The sequence below is a fragment of the Esox lucius genome, chromosome 8, assembly GCF_011004845.1.
Source record: "Esox lucius isolate fEsoLuc1 chromosome 8, fEsoLuc1.pri, whole genome shotgun sequence".
Classification (NCBI taxonomy): Eukaryota; Metazoa; Chordata; class Actinopteri; order Esociformes; family Esocidae; genus Esox; species Esox lucius.
Genome location: NC_047576.1, coordinates 12351998 through 12377750, shown reverse-complemented (window position 1 = coordinate 12377750; position 25753 = coordinate 12351998). Strand labels below are relative to the sequence as shown.

Below are 25753 nucleotides of genomic sequence, written 5' to 3'. Positions count from 1 at the left end.
GAACAGATTTTTTTATTTAGGACTAATCAGAATCACTTCAGTTGATGTCATGTGATAGTAAATTACCCCTTGTACATGATTTTTTATGTGATTGATTAAATCTGTACACTGTTACACCTCCTTTATATCTCTTAAAATAAATTATGATTTTGTTTCAAGATCTTATTCAAGGTGAAAAAAGGCCTGACACCATTTATTTAATATCCACTTTAGCCAGTGCGCGGCGTTTATGGTCAGGTCATGTCCGTGGTTTTCCAGGGGCCTGTTACAGAACATGTAGAGGAAAAGATGCGGTTCTCTGACCTTGACTGGACTCACAGAAAACTTCGCATTGATTTCCCTGTAAATCCCTGAGCTGTGGGCTAAGGGCGGGGACTTAGCAGGTAAACTCCCATTGCCCTCCATCTGATGAGGAATCTAAGCCTGATTCCTCCCTCTCTGCCAGTCCACCCACGACAGCAGCCACATCACTGTGAATGTCCAAAGTATTTACTACACTCCTGAAATCTCTTCATTGATGGTGTCAATTAGCTTCTTCATTAGGGATCTAGGGATGTATTTATAGTGCTAGTCTGGCATTGTCTTAAAGCTGGCAGAGACCATTCAGTCAGTACACACACATGTGACTGCTACTGTTAGTGCCACAATATCATCTTAGTGTTGACCATATTAACCCTGTAAAGTAAGTGGTATTGAACGCTAGTTACTGCCCAAGGTAATGTTCAACCTCATAACCTACTACAGAGAATGAATGCGTAAAGGCCTTTTCTTTCCAATTTTCCTGCCATTGTGTACCGCAGGCCCTTTCCCACTGTCTTTTTGAAAACATCTTCATGTTGGATGCTGCCCCAACCTTTCGCACGTCCCATTACTGGACACACGCTGGACAAGCCCAATAGCTTTACAGTACTAACAAACCACACATACGCATTACACACCGAATATGCTGGTCCAAACAGACCTGTCCTTCAGGATGTATTTCCTATGGATGTGGGACCCTGTCAGGGGCAGAATGAGTGAGCACATCAACAAATCAATGGCCCCCGTTTACTACACCAGAGAAGCCAAGGGTCCCTGCTCGCTTATCAGTGTCAACTCTAGGCCCCCTTAGAGCCAGGACTAGCAGGCAGCATCCCAATGGTCTGAAGTGTTTTTCCTCAGCTTGTCTCACGTCCTTGATTAGTACGGACAATAAAATGCGGGTTAAAGCAGTATGTCGCCCCCCACAGTAAACCTTGCCTTCACTTAACCAGGTCTTTGGTACTAGAGCAGATGGAAGACGCACGGACATGGAGAAGAAGAGTCTTGAGACTATTGAAATGCACCTGGAGGCCTCCCGTTCACAGTGCAGGACGGATGGAGGCTGAGCTGTATGCAGCTTCCTTTAAGGTGCCTGACTTAATTAAGGTTTACAGGTTACGCTAGAGTACTGCTTATATTACAGCACTCATTACACGGTAATTAGGCCGGGCAGGGGAAATATTGTTGTCGGAACAATGAGTGAGATCACGTTGGAAAGTACCCCCCCCCACCACTTTCCTTTTGACTCCCTGAGCGCTGACTGGGTCACTGGCAAGATCTGGGATCAGGGGTTTGGGAGGTGATTAAGAGCAGTAAGGCCCTCAGACCAGCCCTTCGTAGTCAGTCTCCACCACAGAGCCTGGCCACGCCTGGCACTGATTCAGGTAATAATCACATTGTATCAGTGCTGATGATGTGCATCCCAGGCCCCTCAGAAAGCCTGTAATTTCCCACCAGCCCTTGCAGGGGTAAATAAAGTAAGTGAGTAATCTACCCTCGGCGGTGACATTTTCTGCAGATTACAAAACGAAGTGTGAGGGGCAGGCGGCGAGTAGAGACCAGGGCTGTCTCTTTTTCTGCTACCTTCACACTCTCAGTAGAGTAAATGCCACTGAGAGGAGAAGTTCACACTTTTCATTCCACCGGGGCAGGTTCCACTTGTGCTCCGAGGTGGAATAGAGAGGTTGAGTGAGAGAAACTGTTGTGTATATGTGTGCATTTGGCTGTGTGACAGTACAGATCGGTACTAGTAGGTTCTTAGCATAAGTGCTGATTCTGAGAGGGGAGAGAGGAGAGGGGAGAGGGGATCGGTCATAAGATTATCAGTAGGACCTCTACACTTAGCAGGAATTACCTACACTTCACAGATTTGGGCCAAAGGTGCTGGACCAGACACATTCCCACCTGCTCTGTTAATGGAGGGCCTCGCCGGCAGTAAATATCCCTGCAAATGGCTGCTGTCAGGAGCAAGGAGACCAGAGGAGAGAAGCTGATGAGCGGAGTGCAGCCCCGCCCTCCACAAAGTCTCTTTAATTACAAACCGTCTTAACACAACGGAGCTGAGGAGAGGGTCACCTCCCTGCCCCAGCCGTCTCCCTCTGGCCTGATCAGCGCTGCGGCCTCTCTGCTCCACACTCCAGCAGCGGTTGTGGAGCCACTTGTCAGACAGGAGTATATGGGTGTAGGAGAGGGTGAGGATGAAGAGTATGTACCTCTCCTGTGGAAGTCAACGTAAGTGCTGTTTTGGATTGGTATCAAATGATGAAGCAGCAGGGAGATATCCTCCACACTGTTCCTTTCCTTTGCTTTGTCAGCACCCAGCAGAACCCACTCCTCTCTCAGGGTTACATCGCTGTCCTGTTTCAAACTATTTCATCATGCTCCCACTTTGCCACTTGATATGCAACGCAACGCTGGCAATTTGTACGTGCTTCGATTCCAATTATTAAGTTGTTAGAGCTTTCGCCCATGGCCAGCAGATTCTTATTAAGCCATACATTAAAGCATAGAAGCAAATTTAAATGGAGTTCATGTTCATGTTCCCTTTTGTTTGTTGGGATTGTGATCGTTATGAATTCATTCTCGATGCTGTATGTGTTACACATTAACGAATGAATCCAATTCAGGCCTTGTTCGTGACTGTAAATCGCAAACAAGGCCCCGCTCAGTCAGAGATAGGGGGAGAGCGTGTCAGATAAACCCGACAACGCGATTGGAAAGAATAACAGCCAAATGGCCCCACTCGCCGCCACGGCCTCCCAGACAGTACGACAGCGGAGTGTTCCCCTTCGGTGAGACGGGGCCTGATGTGATGAGGGGAAGAGAGCATAATGACTGAGTAATTTGCTCGGTGGCCATTGGAAATCATTAGGTTGGGGCTTGGGGTGGGGTATGACGGGAGCTATGCCATGACGCCAGGCAGCGCTGCAGTCCGCCGGCGAGGCCTGACATGGTGACCCCAGAAAGACTCCGTCACTGTCCATCCATGATATCCGTTCAGACAGGGTGGGAGCGGAGGAACCGGGGGCCGGGGGGCCCGCCGTGCCTGACGTTTGCTCGGGGCCGCCGGGCACAGGGGCGCGCAGCTGGGCCGATCAATGGATCAATGCCTGACAATGTCTCCCCTCTTCCGCGTCGCACTCCGGCAAAGGTTACAGTAATGCACTGACCTGACTGTGAAAAGGCAGTTAAAGAGAAGAATGGCTGGGAAAAAAATATGCTGGGGTCATGGAAACACTGTGTGGCATTACTCAGGGGAAAAATAGATACGCATGTTGTAAAGCAACCTGGCTGCAGGGTGCGAGGGGGTTGAATGAGGTGGTGAATTTATGGACGGATGAAAGTGATTTGATATGCAACATGGGGAGTGAATAGACATAATCTCTCTGTAAAGAAAGGTAATTCATCCTCACCCACTAAATATTTTTTCTGCTGAGCTATGATTCGAAAAATTTGATGGCTTCTAATAAAGAGTCTTCAAAACATGGCAGAAATATGATAGTGTGTGGTAACCCACATTAACTTAATTAATATAACACCACCAAATCTATTTCTTCGGACAAAAATATTGCATCAGTACATCTCTCTACATCCCTCTCTGTCTCTTTTTCTCCCTCTGTCTCTGTCCCCGTCTCCTTTGCTTTTCTGGGCTGTCTGAATGCCTGCAGAGGAAGCTCTTTATTTGGTGGAATTTTGTGTGTGTGTTTTGTGTGTGTACGTGTGTGTGTGTGTGTTAGTCTCCAAGAGTTCTTGTGGCTGGGCAATCATTCTGAGCTCAGGGAGCCTCAGGGCCTGAAGCCCTCTCCTCCTGCCCTTCCTCTGTTCCTCTGTCCCTCCCACTGTCTGCACAGTGGTGTCATCCTCTGCCCCCCCATCCCCCGTCCTGTGGCCCTGCTCCTCTCTGCTGCTGTCAAAAGATCTCAGTTAGAACCGAGATAGCGTGGCGGGCGCCTTGGCCAGGGGGAGCCTGATCTATGGCATAGGGGCTGGAGAAGGAGATGAGAAAAACTGGGAGAAAGGAGAGAAAGAGAGAAAGAAAGACAGGCCAAGAGGGGGACGGGCATTGGGCCCTGAGCCCATTTAAAGACTGACGGGGAACAGAATGGGTGTTTGCATTGAGAGTGTCTGTATGGAAAGTTCCCCAATAACAGCTCTGGCTTCTTCATAGAGGGAGACTCTCACACTTTTACATGGTGTTGTTTTTCGTGACTGACAAAGGCCTAAGACTAAGCCAAGTTGAGGAAGAGCCATTGGGATTGGTGGATGGGATTAGATTGTAAACAGTGATGTTGCCAAATGTTGTTGTGCCTTGTAACTAAATTGGGATGATAAAATGGTCAATCTTTCTGTGGCTGAACTAGTGTGGCAATCCATGTTTAGTGTCTTTTCTTATGTTCAGTCCACGGTATTTGGAATGCCTTGACGAAATTTCTGCTCACCCTTAATTCCCCTATCTGTTTTTCAGGCTGTGCATTCCTCACCTACTGCGCCCGCGAGTCGGCCATCAAAGCCCAGAATGCCCTCCATGAACAGAAAACACTGCCAGGGGTAAGTCTCACTCTTCACCAGAATGTGCCATTTGAACAACACAACCCACATCACTACCCACCAGCCTGCTCCATCTCCACAGATAAAAACTTGTTTGGAAAAGGAGTCAATCAATAATCTGGGCTTTTAAGGGCCGGTTTGAACTGTTTCATTTTTCTATTCTCTGAGGTATATAGCCAGCAGATGCTTTCTGAGTCAATGACATTAATTTGTTCTTTACATTTTTTTCAAATTGGTCTCTTTACAAAAGGCATACTGAGTCATTGTTGTTTGCTGAATACACTTAGAAAAGAAAAAAAAAGAAAAAAGGGTAAAAACATAAATTATATGCATAAGAGTGCCCGTTTGAAAACGTGTGTGTGTGCTTAAGTGAGGAAGAGAGAGACTGGGAGAGATCATTTCGGCTTTTGCAAAAAAAAAAAATGGTGTGTATTTTTTTTGCAAACTATCTCTGCGTACATGTTTTGGTCTGCAGTGTGTGTGTGTGTATATGTCAGTAGACCTCTTATTTCCAAACAAAGACATTGTGGACACCAGTATTATATCTGAGTAGAACCAGGTTTTTTATAGTGAACATGGCTCACCATGACCAGATCAGACTTCCCCAGGAGAACATCGCAGAAAGAAAGGCTGTAGAACCATGACCAGATCTTCACAGGAGAACATCACAGAAAGAGAGGCTGTAGAACCATGACCAGCAGAACATCACAGATAGAAAGGCTCTATAAAAGACAAGAAGGAGCCCGGCCAAAAGGCACATGTTTCACATTAAAGATGCAAATAGTAACACTGCAAACTTTGAACATTTCTGGCACTTTTTTTTGAAAAAAACAAGTTTTGTCTTTTATCCTTCAAATTTGCTAAGCTCCAGGCTGGATGGGGCTTTTTTTCTTCTTAAATAGCATTTGAATATTAAGAGAAAACGCCAAGGGATGCGTTCACGGAGGCTATAACTGTGTTTAGCAGTGCGTTAAAGAGAGGGGGATTCTCTCCTAGCTCATTCCGCCCTGCTTGTAGTCTCTTCCATCCCACAAGTTGCTAATTGCGCCCCCTTCCCAGCCTGGGAGGGCATCCGTCAGGGTTGACCCACCACTGGGATTAGAAGGCGAGATGTGGATGAATGTTTAAATGAGGGGTACCGGGCACAGAGAAGCTGGGTGAGAAGAAACAATCTCTAAACCATCTGGCCTCTGAAAGATTTAACATCCACGAGGATGGATCGTATTAAAGACCACCAAGCCACAGTGGCTTTGTCAGAGAGAAGTTACAACCAAGCTCTATTACTCTTTCTGCATGTTTATGATGTGTGTGTGTGTGTGTGTGTGTGTATTTATTATGCATTGGTTTGTTTTGGCCTCTAGACGTGTTCCATTTACAGTCACAAAAACTTGCATGAAATGGTAATCATGCACTAACTGTATATTGAGGCATCCAACAAAACATTGTCATATGACAAACTATGAAACCAAATAATCCTGTCATTCAGTCCCACAAAGAGAATGCTTTTTCTCACCAAATGAGCCTTCAAAGATCTCTGCCACTGTACTCTAGGACTCTGGAATTGCACTTTCCATAAATAAAACCCCTTGACTGCTCACCATTGAGTTGTAATTACACCAAGTGTCACTTCTCCTCATGGTGAATACACAGAGGTGAGGGCGGCGGTGCTGTGAAACAGTTACCCCTTCTGCTGGGTTTCCTGGCTCCTGCTTCCGCCCCTGCTGAGATCCCGCTGCCTCCTCTCTTCCTGAGGTATAACATGTCAGACAAATAGAACAGGCAGACGTTGATGTGTGTCAGCCCCCCCAGACACACACACACACACACACACTTCCACCCCAACAGAGGAAGCCTTCCCTGTGGTAAATGAGAATCAGGTGTCTTGTCAGAGGTTTCGCTAGTAAGCACAGTGCCACTGGCCACCCGAAACGACACCCAAGACCACAGCTTCAGCCACTGTAATATTACTGGTGAAACACTGCTACCATCAAAACCGTCGGAGACCTTCTTCCTCTACTGTAGGCCATTCAGAGAAGAACTGTTTTCATAGAGAGGCACATCCACAGTGAGAGGGACAGAGAAAGAGTGGAAAAGAGGGGATGGATGAAGGAGCTCAGTCAGAGAGAATGTGTGTAGTTATGCTTTAGTGTGGCTGGATGGCTGGGAGCAGTTTATTGTGGGCCGTGTGTTCTGTAGGCTGGAAAAGCTCTCCGCTCAGCAGGCTCTCACCAGCTAGCCAGTCAAACAGCCAGCCAGACATCCAGCCAGACATCCAGCTTTCTTTTAGAAACAACCCCCGTTGCTCTACGCTGATGGTAAGTAGATATGCCAGTTGTTTGTTTGCAAAATACTGCTTGATATGCAGTTTGCCAGGGGCTATGGTGTAATTAATGTAAACTAGGATTCCCCAGGAGAAGAGTTATGAGTTATGAACGGTTGCGTTTTGTCATTAACTCCTTCACCACCGGCTGTCCCCTCCACTAAAAGGTGTGTCATGTGATCGCCAGCTGATCAATGTGAAACCAAACCAATGTAGACGGTGCATAAGCATATAGTCAACATAAATGTATAGTGCATCATTCAGGTGTATACAAGAACAGACAAATGAGTTCCAGGCCCACCATTTCTTGCTCGCCTGCCTGCACACACTCCCCTCATGCTCACTGCTGCCTGGCCTTCCGTGGTCTCGTCAGGAACTGCTCGCCACAGTGTTCCGTGGCTATTGTCCGAGTCCCCAGGAAGACATTTGCTGCAGAGCTGAATAGCATGCCCTGGTGGCTGTGTACTGGGCTGGAATGTAGATCTACTGTATGCGGCGCAGTGGGAAGGAGAGGCGGAAAGGTAGAGTCTAAGGTAGGGATGAGTGTGTGTGGCACAAGTTGGCCACAGAATAGCAGAGGCTCTGACAGCTGTCCAGGTGGATGTAGCATGCCGCCGTCTTCTCAGGGGCCTCTGTGGATACAAAGAAAGGCGTGTCGGCGTATTAGGAATAACTGGCACGTGGGAGCTTGTCATGATCACACTCTGCTTACTTCACCAATCTGTCAGTATGTTATTGTGTACCATACTGTATGTGTCAGTGTGTGCGTGTGTGTGTGTGTGTGTGGTGTTTGGGTTTTATGTTAAAGGGAAGCAATCACGAAGTTTAACTTGATTAATAACGCCACTACATAAAACCATAGGCATTCATGGACTGTTTTTAGACTGCTTGGTGAATTCCACACACTGCTTACATTGTTCTCAGAAGGTTTGACAATAGCAAGGGGACAGACGCCACCTGTCGGACAAGATGTTTCGGAAGACAATTGACGTGTGTCAGAGCTAACCCTGGTCCCCTACGCAAGGCCACAAAGGATTTACTTCACACACTCCACACACCACAAAGCTCAGCATCATAGCAAATCCCACATCCTTGGCAAAATCCCTCTTCCCAAATCCAAGAGATCCCAGAAAATAATCGTAATCTCTTTGCCTTATACACTGTCCTTCCCCCTTTCAACATGTGACCGTGATGAAAAAGCAGAGTCTGATGGTGTTTAATACACAGCATGCATTCCTTGTGGTCTTGGTGCAGTTGGACATGGGTGTCTGTTAGAGTGGGCCGTTTTTTCAGAATACAGCCTCAGAATACAGGTTTAAACTCCAATTGAGAACAGGGTCTAGATTGTGCTGTCTGACATATGTATGTGTGTCTTACGGTCACCCCTACACCTTTACTGTAATACATTATAAAGTCTGGGACTAAGCCAATATGTATTGGGAGCAGCAGTAGGAAGGACGGACTCCTCCTAGATTGGGCTGAAGAAGAGCTCAGCTATTTCATTCGGGAAGAACCGGATTGTAAAATCAAGAATATCACCGTATAAGACTAAACAGCAGACACATATGTGATACTGTTATGCTGTCCTGGACAAATGAGACCGCTCACAGTATTGAGAAGGAAGCAATCGCATCAGAGATCAAACGGGGACTTTAGAACAGGGTGATCTAAGGAGTGGTTGTGCGGGACACGCTCATCATGGATGTGTGGTGTTGGAAAACCTCTTCACCTACCACTGAGAACGCGAAACCAACTACACAGCACACAAAAAAGAGCTAAGTGCTCTGAGTATGCTCAGGTAATTAATGACATCACAATGACAGGTGTGTTATGCGTGTTAGTGACCACACATCCAGTAATGATCGAAACATGAAAGCTACTCTCAGATAATTCAGGAGTTACAAGAAGGTTATTATTACTAAAGTATGATCCCCAAACTACCAGCCCGGCAAAAATCAAAAAACGAGATGATCAAATAATTATACTTAACTAATTCCATCAGGTATGTAATTGCTGAAATAAAAACCCTCCACACCCCCAACAGAACCCAGACAGTTTTACTTACATTTTTCAACAGACATGAATCCACTAGTAGCTGGGGTTCCAAACTTTTCCTAGTTTCCACACCTGTCTAAGTCACTCACTAAAGTAGTATGTGACTTCAAAGTATCAGTGCTGCAACTTTGAGCCCTCTAACCCAAAAGAAACCACACAAAAAACATGCTGAAAATACATTCTCATTTCAAATCCATAACCAGTATGTAACTATTTGTAACCGCAAACGCCTATAAGAGATTGAAGCACTAATGTAATAATCTAATATTTCTTGCACAAATAACATTGTGGCCAAGGTTGCCATGCTAGCTAGCTTTATTATTTAAGTGATTACTGCTGTGTTAAATATCTACAACAAAAGAATATATATATATATTTTTTTTTACCTTGTCTGCTTTACAATATTTTATACCTTTTCTGTGAGTGCAACGATTTTTGTTCTGTGCATACTGTTTCACTGGTGGCCCTTTTTTTCTTCCTCTGAGGACTTTTTAATCCATAGTCTCATTGCTTGCTTGTTAAAGCTAAGCATGACCAGTCCTGGTCGGTCCCTATGATGAAAGACCAGATGATGCTGGTAGTGGTGACGGGGGGTCAGTAGGGGGCACTGTTCTCTCTGGTCTAAAGATGAAATCCCAATGCCCCAGGGATAGGACAGTAAATGGGTTTCCTGGCTCACAAAAGATCCCATGGTACTTCTCGTAACAGTAGGAGTTTTAACCCCAGTGTCCGGTCCAAATGTCCAATCTGGCCCTCAAATCATGGCCACCTAATTTTAACCAACTATAAACGTGCTCATTCCTGCCCTCCTGTAAAAAACATAAAAACAAAACTAATACTATGTACTAAATATATGCAACTTACAATGTATGTAAATGCTCTGGATAAAAGAGTCAGCTCAATTACTAAAATGCACAGTAAATGTAAAAATGTATATTAAAAATAATTATTATACTTAAACAGCAATATAATAAGTTGGGGAATCCATATATTAATTTAGCAGACACTGTTCTCCAGGGAAAGTAATAGTATTGTATTTAAACAAAAATTTACTTTTACAGATACAAATCCTTTTGGTACCCTAACAGTGTGCTGTAAATTCCAAAATGGTTCATCTAATATGGATGAGAATACTTTGAAATGAAGGCTGACACTGGTTCCATGGTCATTGTATGATTTCATATCCAAAGTGCTGTAATTCAGACGGTCGACTGAGATGCAGTGTGAATGTATGTGTGTTACTCACCCCCACGCCCCCAACATCCTCTCTCTTTTATTAGGTTATATTTAGGTTATACTCACACACACACACCGTATGGCCTGAAATATGTGGGCACCCGACTGACGAGTATCAGAAGAACGTTTCTGGCCCTTTTGAGCCTGTAATCAAATCCACAAACGCTGATGCTGAAGATACTGAACCAGGAGAAGACCAGTTTTATTGCTTCTTTAATCAGGACAACAGTTTTCAGTGATGCTAACATAATTGCGAAAGGGTTTCCCAATGATCAATTAGCCTTTTAAAATGATAAACCTGGACTGGCAAACACAATGTGCCATTAGGAGTGATGGTTGCTGATAATGGGCCTCTGGTCGCTTGTGTGGATATTCCATAGAAAATCTGCCATTTCCAGCTCCAATAGTCATTTACAACATTACTAATGTCTACACTGTATTTCTGATCAATTTGATGTTATTTTAATGGACAAAAAAATTTGCTTTTCATTCAATAACATGTACATTTCTAAGTGTCCCCAAACATTTGAACGGTAGCGTATATATAGATCAATGGGAAGATACTTTTATTAGATTTGGTTAATTATAATGTATGGCAATAATAGTGCCATAAATTGTTTCTTGATTAACAATGTGTTTTTTCTTTGAACAATTCTTCTTGTTCGAAGCAAAACTGGTTAGATTACTCTAATATTGTGAGTTTTATATAAGCTGATAAAACACAATCAATCTTTTTCATACCCATTTTGCTAATTTTTACCCATAGGTCCAGTAATACTGGAGTACACTCTTTCACAGTCGTTGTAAGAACATTTACTCTTAAAAAAGTTATTAGCAAAGTCTGATAGTAGAAATAACTCTTGTTTCAGATACTATCTTATTCAAGCTACTCTTTGAAGTAGAAATAGGCTGCACTCACATACAAATATACACAGTCCTCTGGGCTCTTTTTCCGATTGAGGGAGCTGAATGGCCGGGGCTGAGTGTGCCTGAGAGAGTGGCTGACCATGTGCAGTGGAAATTAAACTGGCCCTCTGCGGAGCTGTGCCACGCCGAGCCCCGTCCCACTGTGCCATCCACTGGGCTTCACACTCCCGCAATCTCCCATCCACCTGCTCATCAACGTCGGCCCTGCCTGCCTGCCTGCCTGCCTGCCTGCCTGTGGACCTGCTGCACAGGCTGAATAATTCAAGGCTGTGTTTGTATGGAGGGGCAAGAGGGGAGGGGGCCGGTCAGCAAGAAGCCAATCGGTGTTGGCATGATGGGAGGCCTTGTAGACCAGGGAGGGGGCCTGGTTAGAATTTAGCCCATGGGTAATGGGAGTGTGTGCCTACATGTGTGCATGGTGAAAGAGTCAGAGAAAGTGGTCTAAATGAGGGAATCTACTAGGTATTTTTCTTCAGGATTTATTTTCTTCCCTGTAATAAAACTCCTCTTTCTGGACTGTGACACTAAACAAGCTGTAGATATTTAGAAGCATTAAAAAGAAAAAAAATGATAAGGTAGCAACAACCAATTAGCTTTTTCCTTAGCATGATATTAGTTATGCTCTTATAACCTTTTTTGATAACAAATTTCTCAAGGTCTCAGTTTTAGCCTTGAAAAGGCATGAAATATGCATGGTATAGTAAACGCTAGTGGTGTGGTTCAAGATTGATAACATCTGAGGCGTCCTGTTTAAAACCCCTGGTTTAATCCTGGGAGTCTGTATGAGTCTGAGTCATTTCCTGACTTGGTTTGCACAGCCAATGATCTCTCAGGTGGAGCCACATGTAGTCTGACAGCTTGCAGAGTCCAGAGTTCAGGCAATTCTTTTTTTTAATAAGCTCTGTTGATTCATTGAGATGACAATGAAGTGGGTTTGTGGCTTGTGGAGCTCTAATGGGTTTATATCTGTGGCCAGGCCTGTCTGTGTGTTATTACCCTGGCCAACTTTCAGTGATTAATAGAAAGCCCTGGCGGCGTCATAAAATAAGTCAAAGGAGAGGAAGGTATATACGTGCCATGCTGCAGTTTATGCTGATGAAGTTTTATTGAGATGCATGCTTATTACAGGTTTCACTGTGCCACAACAGGAACACAGAAGCAGTGTTATCTCACTGGCAGCATGTTGGGACTGCGATATACTGGAAATATTTTGTATGTGTGTGTGTGTGTGTGTGTGTGTGTGGACGGGGGGGCACTAGGGTGTAATGTACGCAGTAAAGAGCTGCTGTACCAGAGTGCTCCTCAGGGAACTACATCCTGATACCCAGGAGCAGCGGGCTAAAATAGACAAAAACACGCGGCTGGCTAACTGTCAGGCTGGGTGTTATTTGCCTTCTCTCTCTCTTTTCTCTCCTTTTTGTCCCTTTCTATTTTTTGTGTTGCATTAGACACATATTTAGACAACGCTCCTCCTCCCAGGGGGCTTTGCTGCTGCCAAAGGTATTTAGCAGAAAGCTTATTTTGCCCTTTGCACCTGCTTTTAGAGAAGGAACTACGAAAACAATTGGGCTAAAACACGAGTTGCTGAATGAAAATGTTCTGACTTGTGTTATGTGCCACAGGCAGAGAGGTACAGGGGGGTGGGCCATGGTTTGCAATGTTTGCTGTAGCTGTAATATCTTTGGCCTGCTATGATGTGGTGTCATCGTGATGCAGAAAGACCTGAAAATAGTTGTTATTGTGATGTATGACCTGGAGGAGCTCCATTGGGAGACATGGCTAACACTTCTACAGCAGTATTGGAGCATGTGGGAGCAGAGAGACCAATCATGACTCCATTAACTGTTCTAGGGTTATTCCCCACTGTAACACACCCTACCATCATGTCTGCCCTAAAGACGTTGTCAACCACCACTCTCTCTCAAGTGACTGAGACTTGTAGATGATACTAAGAAAACAGAATGGCTAACGCGACATTCTACCAAACCTGCCGATTAAGCCACGTGTCTGTCTGAAGTGTGCTATTTCTTATCTGAGGTACAGGTTGGAAAAAAAGATAAATTATTAATGTTTCTTATTTTTAGCCTCTTTAACCTATTTCTGGTTGTGGCTGGAGACTGGCCCTGTGTCTGTGGGATTGTGTCATGGGACACTGGGATCTGGGTTAGCTAGCTGTGTGACGGTATTGTAATGGGGATGTCTGCCAGACCGGCCCCGCCCACTCTGGTCTGGCCTGGCTTTGCTCAGTTCTACTTGGCTAGCTACAGCTTGGTTTTGGCCAGGTTCTGGCTCTATATATTGTCATCTGTCTGTCTCCCTGGTGGGCCAGAACCAGATGTGTCCGGTACTGTTCCAGGCCAGGAGGAGGTTCAGGGGAGAGTGGAGAGCAAGGCCTAGATAACCTGACTGCCAATCCATCTTGGTGTCCCTGAACACGCCTGTGCAGGTGTGTGCCACCGCGCGCGCACACACACACACACACACAAAAACACACACACACAGGGGAGAAGACTGCAGGTCTAACACAAAGTTTGGGCCATAATGTAGGTGTGTGTGTGCGTGTGGGGGGAAGGGCACCGGGGGGGTCCTCAATACAATAGCAAAACAAGTAAAGTCATGCATAGTGAGGACAAGAAGCTTTATCTGGGTTAAGGGTTAGAATTAGGGTTAGTATTAGGCTCAGAGTTAGGGCTAGATTTAGACCTTAAGGTTCAGGTTTAGGAGTTAGGTTTAGGTTAAGTTTAGGCATTAAGGTTTGGTTAATTATGTTATGTTTATGTTTAGAATGAGGTCTTAGGGAAAATCGTTTTTTTTATAGTACAAAATAATTGGTCCTCCTTTTGATAGTAAAAGCAACGCGTGTGTGTGTAGTAAAAAAAGACTAGCAAATGGAAAATGTCACTTCACTCAATAATGAAGAAGACACTTAAGGAACATCTCCCGGCACTGTTAATCAGAGTTGACACTGCACTGCCCATGCCTGATGCATCTGGGAGCAGGTGACAGGGGCCGGGGGGTGAGGAGGGGACAAAAGGAGACGGAGAGGACCTGTAGGCAGCTCAAAGCGAAATACCTTCAGCGGGATGGGGGGGATGTTGGTCCACATTAAATCTGCATCTGAGCTGTGCTGCATGCAGGAAGCCCACTCCTCTCACTTCTATGAGTCCAGTTGTCTCATTTGTAAGGCAGATCTGGCACAGAAGGTAGAGGGCTAGATCGAGCCATTTGTCAGCAGAAATCAGGGCTGATGCAATAGGCTGTCCTGCCGGAGGGGAGATGAGAACAGTGTGATTGACAGGAGACGAGTAGGGGCCTGCCATCCCTTCCCTACCCCCGCACCGCCTGTGGCATTGCAGCAGAGGTTCGGGAGAAGTGACCCGGAATATGTGTGGGGGAGCACTGGCCATGTCCTCCCATGTGGAAGTGTGTTTTAACATTGCAGAGGAGAGCTGTACATTATGGCCGCCTCCTGTCTGGAGAGTCACCAGAGCTCCGGATCTCTGATCACAGTCCAGGCAGAGCACAGTCCACCGACTCAGCACCAGTCTGGACTCTGTGTTGACAGAATGATTCAAACGGTGCAAGTGTTGCAGGGCTATAAGCAGGCTAGAAGATTGTTATGTGATCTTTTTTTTTTTTACCTTCAGTTTAATCACACAGGGAGCTTTTGTGCCTGTGATTTGTATGCATTGTTTAGCTATAGATATGATCTGGGAGAGTGGTAAGGTGTCTGGCTGGTACACTTACCTTGAGTAAGCCTGATGGAAATATGCAGTCAAAATAAAAGCCTGAAATAAATCTAGTGGACGTTGTTTTCTGCCAGCAGCCAGCTAGCTGTGTAGTCTCCGACCCCTGAACTATTTTAGTGAGAGATGCCTGCAATAATAGGTGTACTTAAAAGACCCACTTTGCGAATGAAAAAGCGTCCAACTCTGCCACTTTGAAAACAGACATGGGGTTATTGCTGGACCATATGGCCTAAAAGTAATATCTAAAATTTTTTTAATAAAGCTTATGGGTGATTCACAATAACCTACAGTGCCCTCCATAAGTGTTGGTACAGTAAAGTCAAAATTGCTATTTTTGCTATGCATTCAAGGAATGTGAAAGATTGAAAGGTTGATAGGTGGCAAATGTACAGAAAGTCACCTTTAATTTCTGTCTGTTTAAACACTTCTATGCTTTAAATCCGTCCTCATGTTCGTCCCAACTGAGAAGTACAGCACTGTCAGAGTTCAATCCTCCCAAATTTATACAAGCATAAGTGTTGGGACATTTGGCTCACAGGTGTTTTTGACTGATCAGGTGTTGTCGAATTGATTGTTCACACATAAAAGAGCTGTCTCAGTCACATCCTTTGCTTTTGCCTTTGGAGTCTGTGTTTGGTGCAGGATGGGTTCAAATCTGACCACTGCTCTTTCAGTAAAAAAATCAGTCCTTTATCTTTTACAACTTTACTGCCCAAAATCCATACATATATACTCAATTCCATGTCACCTAGATGCGGTGAGCATTCTGTGGTTTATGAAGTCAATAAGCTACTCCTACTCGCTAGACACTGCTATGGTTTCCAGGGGAAGATTTCAAGCTGACCGCTGCTCACTCGCTCCTCTGGTTTTCATACACTACACTACACGTTTCTTTTTTTTCATTAAATGATGTGCTATTATGGCGTGCTGGTCACCTGAAAGCTTTCTGCCATTTTTGCTCAGGTCTGTCCTTCAATCATTCATATTAAAACTGTACTGGATATATCGACGCTGACTACTGTGTGAACACTACGGCCGTCGTGATAGCAGGCCTACAGCACAACCGATGCCCGAGAGGGGCTGGAGTCACCCACGTCTTCTGGTCATGTTGCTATTGTTGGCAGAGGTTGTGGACACCACCGTGGAGGAGGGGTGGGCCGTGTGTGGTGATCAGACAGCCTGTTCCCTGCGCTCCAGGATGGCTCCAGCGCAGCTCCATTGCGTCCCCCACAGCTCTGCCTTGCAAAGGTATTTGACGTTGCTCCTCTCCGCAGGTTTAACCAGTCCGCATCTCTGAAACCGTCCCGGTGAGTTCTTACTCCTCGGTGGGACGTCATTGTTACGTCAGAAAGGCGGGGAGAGGAACTGGTGAAAAGGGGCGGAGTGAAGCAGTGACCTGTAGGGATGACAATGGTGGTGGGGGGGGGGGGGGGGGGGCTGGTGGGGGTGTGGCAGGTTGGGCTGGGGTCCGCAGCCGACCAGGGCTTAGCTGGTGGTTTTAACCAGCATGGAGCAGCCAGCAACAACGTTAGGCTGTTGGCATGACAGCCACTCCATTATGGAACACCAAAGGCCTCCCACGGACAATCATTAAGTTGTCAGCATGGCGCTGTACAGAGCACTTCAGGCCCAGACAGAATATCGCTGTGTTCTTCCAAAAAAAACTGGAATAATCACAAACCCTTTGATGCCTCCAGATACCCCAGATGCTTTGGTGATCCATGTTTTTCATATAATAGGAGTCTATTGTCCATGGAGCTTTGTCAACATATTAATACATAGTAGAAATGGGGGCCATAAAACCTCCTGCAGCAGTAACTGTGGATACAACACCGACACAACACCTACTTCTCTTTTTCTGTTCTGTGTGTCTATGTGGTGAATATATGGGCCCTACCAAACACTTTGTGTAGGTAGGCTACACTCTTTTATGAGGCATGTAAATATTTACAGCTTTTACTGAGGACTATGTCTGTATAAAGAAAAAAAACTGCAAGAACCGTGTCTGGTTACCTATAGAACCTGGTTTCTACATTAAATCGAATTGCTTTACTTGGAATCAAAAGGTTTCTAACTGTAACCAAAAGAAGTCTACTAAGAACTAAAAGTGGTATTAAATGGGTTCCCCTCAAGAGCGTAGGTGGAAATGTCCAGTTGGTGGGCCTGAATAAGAGTGAATGGGTCAATATCTTTTATCAGAAATTCCACACCATTTATAATATCAATTTAGCAAAGACATTGCTTTATTTACCACATAGCACAGGTTACATTAAACCCAAATACACCACATATTTCCCGTGGGCAGTTTTATTAACACCTGTTGCCAAGTCATGTAGTGCAACTACATGGCAGCATATAGTACATAGCATTATACATGACACATGAGGTTCATCTTTAGGGAAGCAATGCAGCCCCGTTTAGAGGAATTTTTATTTTAGGGGAAGATTTACACACAGCCCTACAACAATTGTTACTGGGATCATTATCAGAGCCTTTAATAGACTAATATCAAACTTCCATGGTAGCACTGGTGAAGAACAGTTACTCTGTTCCAGCCCTGCCGCCCACTCCTCTAACACTGAATGCTCTCAAAGTCGCAGACTGATGCAAAATGTCTGTCAGCAAAATGGAACGTGTGCTACATGCTGGAGCATGGCCTTTTTTTTGGATGCTGAATGAAAATCGGCAACTACATATGCAGTAGATAGGGCAGTTCACCCTTCACAACCAGCCATCCGTAAATGTAAACATTCAGAAAGCTGTCTTAAAAAAATAATGCTAACTAAATGCTCAAACTGGACTACTGGCTTTGTTACTCATGGATACAAAACCACTGTGAATGTAACGAATGAACGCATACAGACCACTACAGTAGCTTACTAAGTAGGTCCTCAAGAGAAGACAGAATCACTATTTTGACTAGTTACATTAACAGTAAACTAATGGAGATCCAAATGAACCAAACCAGCCTGGAGAAACCAGAAGGAGTGACAGGGCGGGGGTCCTGCCAAAGAGACAGAGGAACCTTTTGGAACCTCTTGTCCTGAGTGTTAGGCTACGCACTTAGCGTTTTGGGAACTAGAATACGTCCATGCATGGATCCTACAAGGCTTGTCCTCCTGTGTTGGGTCAGGATGCATTTGGAATGTCTAATGTGAGGGTATTGTAAAAATCCCCCACTCTTGCCTCTTTCCACTGGTGCCAAACACTGGTGTTTTACCCTAAATTCGCCGGGCTCTCACTTGTTGCCAAGCCCTGGACTTTAAGACTTAGGACGGGGTTTGTGGATCGGCGCGTGAGATACTGTGAAAACGCTGTATGCTATTCGAATAGCAAGAAAAGTGTATAATTTGCTTAGTCTTAGGCTTCTCAAGATTGGCTTCATGTCAATAAGGAAAATAAAGCAACAGTACAGGGAAGCAAAGACTCACAATGGAAAGAGTTGGAACGACCGAAGTTGGTATGATAACATTGAGTGTTGTGCTGTCCCTGTGTGTTGGGCTGTCCCTATGTGTTGTGCTGTCCCTGTGTGTTGTGCTGTCCTGTGTGTTGTGCTGCCCCTGTGTGTTGTGCTGTCCCTATGTGTTGTGCTGTCCCTGTGTGTTGTGCTGTCCCTATGTGTTGTGCTGCCCCTGTGTGTTTTGCTGTCCCTGTGTGTTGTGCTGCCCCTGTGTGTTGTGCTGCCCCTGCATGTTGTGCTGTCCTGTGTGTTGTGCTGTCCCTGTGTGTTGTGCTGTCACTGCATGTTGCGCTGTCCTGTGTGTTGTGCTGTCCCTGCATGTTGTGCTGTCCCTGTGTGTTGTGCTGTCCCTGTGTGTTGTGCTGTCCCTGCGTGTTGTGCTTTCCTGTGTGTTGTACAGTCACTGTGTGTTGTGCTGTCCGTGTTTGTGTGAGGCTGGAATGAGTCGTCTTTCTCTGCTTTGCTGCTAATGGGGCTCGGCCGAACAGTCGCCATGGAAACGGCAGCAAACCGACAGGCCGCCACACGGTGCCTGCAGAAATACATAAACACAAAGACCACGCAAGAGCCCTTACACACACGCAAATACATTGGTTTTTCTATCCTGGTAGGGATGTGAAATAAAGAATCCATGTGCCCTATCCTATAGCGTTGAATCTAACCCCAACCTGTTTCTAACCTAACCAATAACTTATCATTTATGCCTAAACTTAACCGAACCCTAAAGCCTAATCTTAACCCTTAGTACATGAACCTCAAAGTAACCCCAATTCTTACACTATTCCCAAACCCCTAAATTGTAAATAAAGATATTGCTAATGCAGAACCTTCTGGGTACTTGTCTTCTAGGTTTTCCTATCTTTGTGGGGAATATCATTGTCAGGTTCAAACATGTTTACATAGACCACACACATACAAACTTACAACACATACACACATACACAAACAAACCAAACACATGCACACATACACCATGCACACACATTAACACATAGACCACACACACATGCACAGACAAGTGCACATATTTCCAATGCACCATCCACTGTTAACAATCTATTAGATCTAGGGGCAGAGGACAAGACAAGAACACATTTATTTACTGGCTTTATTTACCTATTTTCCCTGATTCATTATTTATGATTCAATCGATCTGTGACACTGTGGCAGGCAGACTGGGGCGCCTTGACTGCCTGCCTTGACATTCTGCCTGCCTGTCGTACTGGCTATTCCTTTGTTCCTCTGCTCCTCCGCAACAGCCAGGCTGCCACAGGCACATCAGGCCACACAGCCTCTGTCTGAAAACCGGAGAGCCTCGCCTTATTCAACATCTCTATCAGCCATCGGAGTGGGCTGATTCATGCTTAGACATTATATCCCAGCACAAAGCACAGGGGCCATGATTGGCTTGAATATTTGGCTTAGCTGAGCTGGGTGTTTTTGGTGTGTCTGTTACTGCAGGATTATGAGGCCAGTCCCTGGAGGCTGCTCAGTGAGAGAATGGAGGGTGGAGGGCTTCCTCATGCCTGCCTCCTGCATGCCTCCTGCATGCCTGCTGCCCACACCTCCCTCCCACTTCATTCTCTTTCTACTAAATCCCAGACCAGATAACAAGCCTAAGAGCTCTGGCTGCCCCCCCCCTCCCCCCCCTCCACACACACACACACACACACACACACAATACCTTACAGTCTCCCCCACTGTTCCCGTGCTGCTGACAGACTTAACTAACTTCACAACTGGACAAATGAGAAACCATCAACAGGGCAAAGCAAGTCCCTCACGTCTCCCCATACATCTAAAAGCACTTTGTCTGTGCCAAGTGAATGACCAGCATCTGATAATAACAGATTTATTATAGCGGTGTCCTGGTGAACGCCCCGTGGGTACGCAGCTCCTACACCGGGTTTATTTCAGGTTGCGGCCAAGAACAGAACATAAAAGCCTTTACTCTCACAATGCTTCCATACAGCTCCTACCCGCCACCCCATTGAAGGCCCTGTGCAGTATGCTTAATAGCAGCCCTGCTACGGTGTTCTTAAAGGGACATACAGTACCCAGCAGAAGAAAAGAACTCATCGGTTATAAGAGGACCGCTGTAGAATGACACACGTCAAAAAGAGGTTAAAACAAACAGTAAAGTAATGTGAGAGGGCGTTAGCTTGGCTTACCAGGGGGCCCAGCGGTGACATGTATCCTTGCTTATCCTTGGTTATACTCTGTAATACATAGAGCAGCCAGGGGAAAATATAAAAGTCTTTCAATAAAAAATGAGATGGCCAATGATGTTTGCAATATGTGCAGCTCAAGATGGGCGGTGTCTGATCTGCTCATGGCTTGGTGGTCTGTCAAAGCGATAGCATCTCACCGTGTCAAATATGGTGGTTTGGATGTGATGTGTACCAAGGCAAAACGGAAGACATCTAATGTGCCCACATGGGGTTGTTTTGCACAGGGAGGAATCCACCTGTTAGTCAGCCAGGGACAGAACATCAGGCTGCTGTCACACAGCTGCAGGAGGCCAGCCCAGGCAAAATGACAATATATTTTTTATTTTTCCAGGGAGACAGTGTAAGACAAATCCTTTTTAATAGGAACCTGTGGGCTGCAGGGTTGGTGGATACCGAGGGAGAGACCATGAGGGGGGGCTTTGATGATCCGCTGTCTCTGTCCCCCTCCCAATGAAAAGGCAGGAGAGAGGACAAACACAAACCCCGGGGGATTGAACCAGGCTAAATTTCTATTAGTGCTATCTGCATAACACCTAAGATGTCCCTCTCTCTGAAGTGACAGGCAGACAGATTCTCTCACATTAGGGAAAACAACAAAGCTGCGCTGTTCCATGTAGGACAGCACTGCACGGGGTCTATCTGTGGCACAGCTACGCAACCAGGGAGTTCAAAACAGACTGATAATTGTAATGAATTTATATTTATATTATGGGGTTATATATATGCACAACATCTGAGTCGATACAGTATTACTGGAGCTAATTTTCCTGGCTTTTCTATCTCAATCCTGTATTCGATTTTGACCTATCCTGTGCAGAATCTTTTTATGGAGAAACAAAACAATGCAGCATTTTGCTGAAACGCTGTATACTACATGGAGTGTGTGATAAACACAGTCATCATTCCTAGAGGTATTCAATGTTCCTGAGATTTAAACGACCTCCTTTGTCTCCCAACATGCATTGTGCCAGTTTAATATCCTCCAGCCAAACACAAACATAATTCGCCATTCACTGTTTGAAGCTTTCACACAATTGTTCAATTATGTTCTATCTGTGTGTTTGACACCTGGAGCGTCAACGTTGGGTTCGACTAATGGTTTCTCAGCGACAGAGAGGGAAGGAATCTTTTAGTGTCAGCATCAGAATTTGAGGTGTAAGAGCAAAGTGGACAGCCACTCTCTTCTCATAGGTTAATGCACTGTCCCTGCTAAGAGCACTCTGATGGGAGGATAAAGGAGAGCGTGTCTGTGTGAGCGTATGTGTTTATTGCTGTCACCAGGGTGACATTTCCTCACAGTGGCCAGTGGCTAGTCAGCCAGCCATCTTGGGACATGTGATGAGTCGTGTGGGTATCCGCCTAATGAGTTAAACCCCAACATCTCTGGCAAACAGGATGAGAGTCATTAAGCTCAGGTGAATCGAATTAAGATCATAGAACAGATTTAATTGGCTTAGTCTGGCTTACGAACAGAGAGTGCACATGTGTAGGGCTGTGGGGCAGCTGAGGGTGAGGACCAGAGGGCACCAATAGACTGCTCCTTTCTTGTGAAACTGGAAAGGGTGGCTTCCCCTTAAGCCAAAAGGAGCCCTAATGCATTTCTGATTCAGAATGATTTAGTACAGCATTAAGAAAGAGGGGTTATCCTTACCAAATGCAGCTCTTGCCTAGATATAACAGACAGATTCCAAAAGAGGAGAATTCCAAAAACGTGCAGAGCATGAACACAACTATTATTCTGTTTTCAAGAATACATTTCATTTGTCGGGGTACTGCTCAAAAATACACGACTGCCGACAGAAATTAGTCCCCCTCAATAAATATCCTAATGGAAGGCAGATTTGAAATACAGTAGCAAACTGTATGTGGCGGTAAGGTGAGGACGGTTAACGCTGTAGAAATATAAAACCAGGAGAAAGGTATCGCTGTCTTAAGATTGCAAAGCCCTGTTGAAAGCAAGCTTGAGCTCTCTCCAGCCCACGCGCTCCCACGTCAATGCTGTATATTTAGCAGGGGAGGCTTTTTTTCTCTTTCCCTGTGAGCCGTGGTGCGAGAGGTGCACACAGGCTCTGAAATGTTTGTCTTTGTTCTCATCCCTGAGCTTTTCTGTGTGGGCGTTCACGGTTCCAATAACCACCTCAGGACTGCATTTTAACAGATGGAGGTTTAACTGAAGTGTTCCAATCCAAATCAGGGCTCCTGCCTACTTTTGTAGCCTGCCGTTTGTGTGTTGTTGTTTATTTCTCGACAACATTGACGGGTGCACTTTTATACATCTAACAAAGGCCTTTCATATCAAGCTGTATCATTAGGGCCTGTCCTGTAGGTGCAAAAACACGGCACAAAGAGGAATCTTGTGATTAGCCCGTGTTGGTTGGCTACGGCAATAGCCTTGGTTAAACCACTTCAATATATTTTCAGAACAACACCCAAATTGTATTGTCTATCACACTAAGTGAAATTCACAGCAAATAGAGGTGATTATGCTGAATTGCTAGATGGACTAATAGCAGCAGGACTTAGCCCAGTGCTCGGTGGGACACGTCGATGTCGGGTGCAGAAACATCAAGGCTGTATATTGGTCAAGACACCATAGTAATTATACAAGCTACTTCTCCCCATTGCTTTTTCTCTGCAACTTCAGGATTGTCTGGAGCAGGTTTCGGTGACATATATGGTTAAGGAATCCAATTGGTTACCAGTTGAAAGAACCATTTTAGATGTAGTTTTATATTGGAAATGACGGTGCCAAACATGTCTTCCTGTAGGTTTAACAGACACCGCAAGCCATGGAAACATTGTGACAGCAGCTAAGGTATAGCCTACCTCACCACGTCTAAAACATTTCTCATTCCAATAGATAACTTTAAGAAAAGGAGTAATTGCCTTTTTGACCTGTCTTTTTTTTTTGTCAGCATTTCTGTGTAGTGGTGATTTATTTATTGTATTTGTTTTATCTGTCAGTGCTGTATTGCATTGCATTATATAAGCTAACTTCACAGTGAACTGTGTGACAACTATTTATAGCCTAGCCCAGAGCGATGTAGCCTAGCTATATTTACAGGAAGCAGTTGGTCCTACCTTTTGTTTTTGTTCATTAATGAGAGATAAGCTGATGCATCATCTTACCCTTTACAGAAAAAAGGAAAAAAAATGTGAGGAATGCCACGGTATCCATATGTTCTTTTTATTTATGCACAAGACTAAAATACTTCAAAGACTTGTTTGCCTGAGCGCGCACTCTCACACTCTAACTTCCCTCCTCTATCATTCTCCCTTCTCTGTATTTCCCTACTCTGTCTCTCCTGTCCCCATCAAAGCCATTTTTCTCCGCGCTCAGCGGCGGCTTCGCTTCTCTGGGGATTGTGAGCGCTCAACCGCCGCAGGCATCCCTGAAGCCGGTTCGTAGCCTACAAACACTCCCTGGCTGCTCGACCAGACAGGCCCCTTTATATTAGCGCCCTTTAAATATCCACCCAATATCCAGCTTCTCCACTGATGGGGGGAAACAAAAGCCCCGTTTTCCGGCATATTGGAAGCTGTAACCTCGTTGACAACCTATTGATGTTTCACCGCTGCAGCTTATAAGGGCGCTTTGCTTCTTAACACATGGACTGACGCTCTCAATACCTCCTCTCACAAGACAGCATGTTCATGACTGTATGCACAGGAATGAACAAGAATGGTTTTCAGAAACCAAAGCAATCTGTCTATGTCATGATAAGCATTTGTTTTGCAAAAAAGCTGTAATGTAATCAAGTCAAGAACTAAGTTATAATGAATACTAGGTATGCTAAATATTTCCTAATATTAGCCCGTTATCGTCTCTAGGGGACTGAAAAGTGGAGAGATGAAAACACTGGTCAGAACTCACTTCCACATCTATTCCGAAATCTTAATGGTTAACAATCTGGCGTATCTCATTATACATCTGCTATTCTTTAGATTTCAATGCATTACTCCATTGGCACTGCTTTATTAATGGCTCAATTCAGCCCACGCTCTATTAAAAGGTCTACAGCTAATAAAGAACAAGGATTTAAATCCTCTCCACCTTTCTCCTCCTGAAGCACATTCCATGTTTGTGGATTATCTGAGGAAATAAACATAGGTGGCTATGATAATTGAATTGGAATGCTAACTAGTTTATTAGTGCACTTTTCACAACCTTGTTAAATGTTAGGCTGGCTCTCATCTGTGTGTCACTTTAAGAGGTCCTTATTAAAACTATATCTCCATAAATGGAGCAGATAAAAAAAAAAGATAAAATGCATTTGTTGGATTATGATATGAAATAAACGTTTTGGTTTCCAATCAAGCTTATGCTTTATAATTAGCCGAAAGGGCTTCTTGCTTTAATCCCCCCCCCCCCCCCCCCCTCAGCCTTCACTTCTTAGTCGCCCCCTCAACCCCTTTTTTCAATCCGCCATGTTGCCAGAGAAATTAGATCACTCTTGCCCCCGCACTGAAAGCTCAATACTCCTGCACGTTTTGTTCTAATCCAGAGAGACAGCTCTGTCACCTCGTGTCCTGCCCCGGTCCTGACAAACAGACCCCCAGCGTACTTTCTGTGACCGTATTTTCAAGAGGGCAGTGGCGTAAATATTACCTATTGTAATAATAAAGACCTAGAAATGAACATAGGTGCAGTTAAACACCATCCGAAAGAGCAACTGCTCACACAATGTGACAATTATTTGGGAAAAATGCTTTTGAGGATAACAGAAGTAACATAGCATACTTCCGATGAACTTCTTTCATTCATCCATTCACTGCACACCTTTATGTCATTATTTGAATACAGGTATACATCAGGCCTTTTAGGTAACATTACAATCCTTTGCATGCTTCATGACATGCCTTCATTAACAGCCAGCTAGTGTCACTACTGTTCAATCCAACCTGCAGTGTCTATGGTTGGACATAA

General features: G+C 44.9%; 1 protein-coding gene across 16 annotated transcripts in view; it reads left to right on the top strand.

Moving 5' to 3' along the window:
* Positions 1 to 25753, top strand: part of celf5a (cugbp, Elav-like family member 5a) — a 205050-nt gene that overhangs the window by 10176 nt on the left and 169121 nt on the right. For all 16 annotated transcript variants that reach the window (XM_020049402.2, XM_020049400.2, XM_010871635.3 and 13 more), the window contains exon 2: positions 4766 to 4848. In XM_020049402.2, the coding sequence (XP_019904961.1) occupies positions 4766 to 4848 (83 nt within the window). The remainder of the gene's footprint in view (positions 1 to 4765; positions 4849 to 25753) is intronic.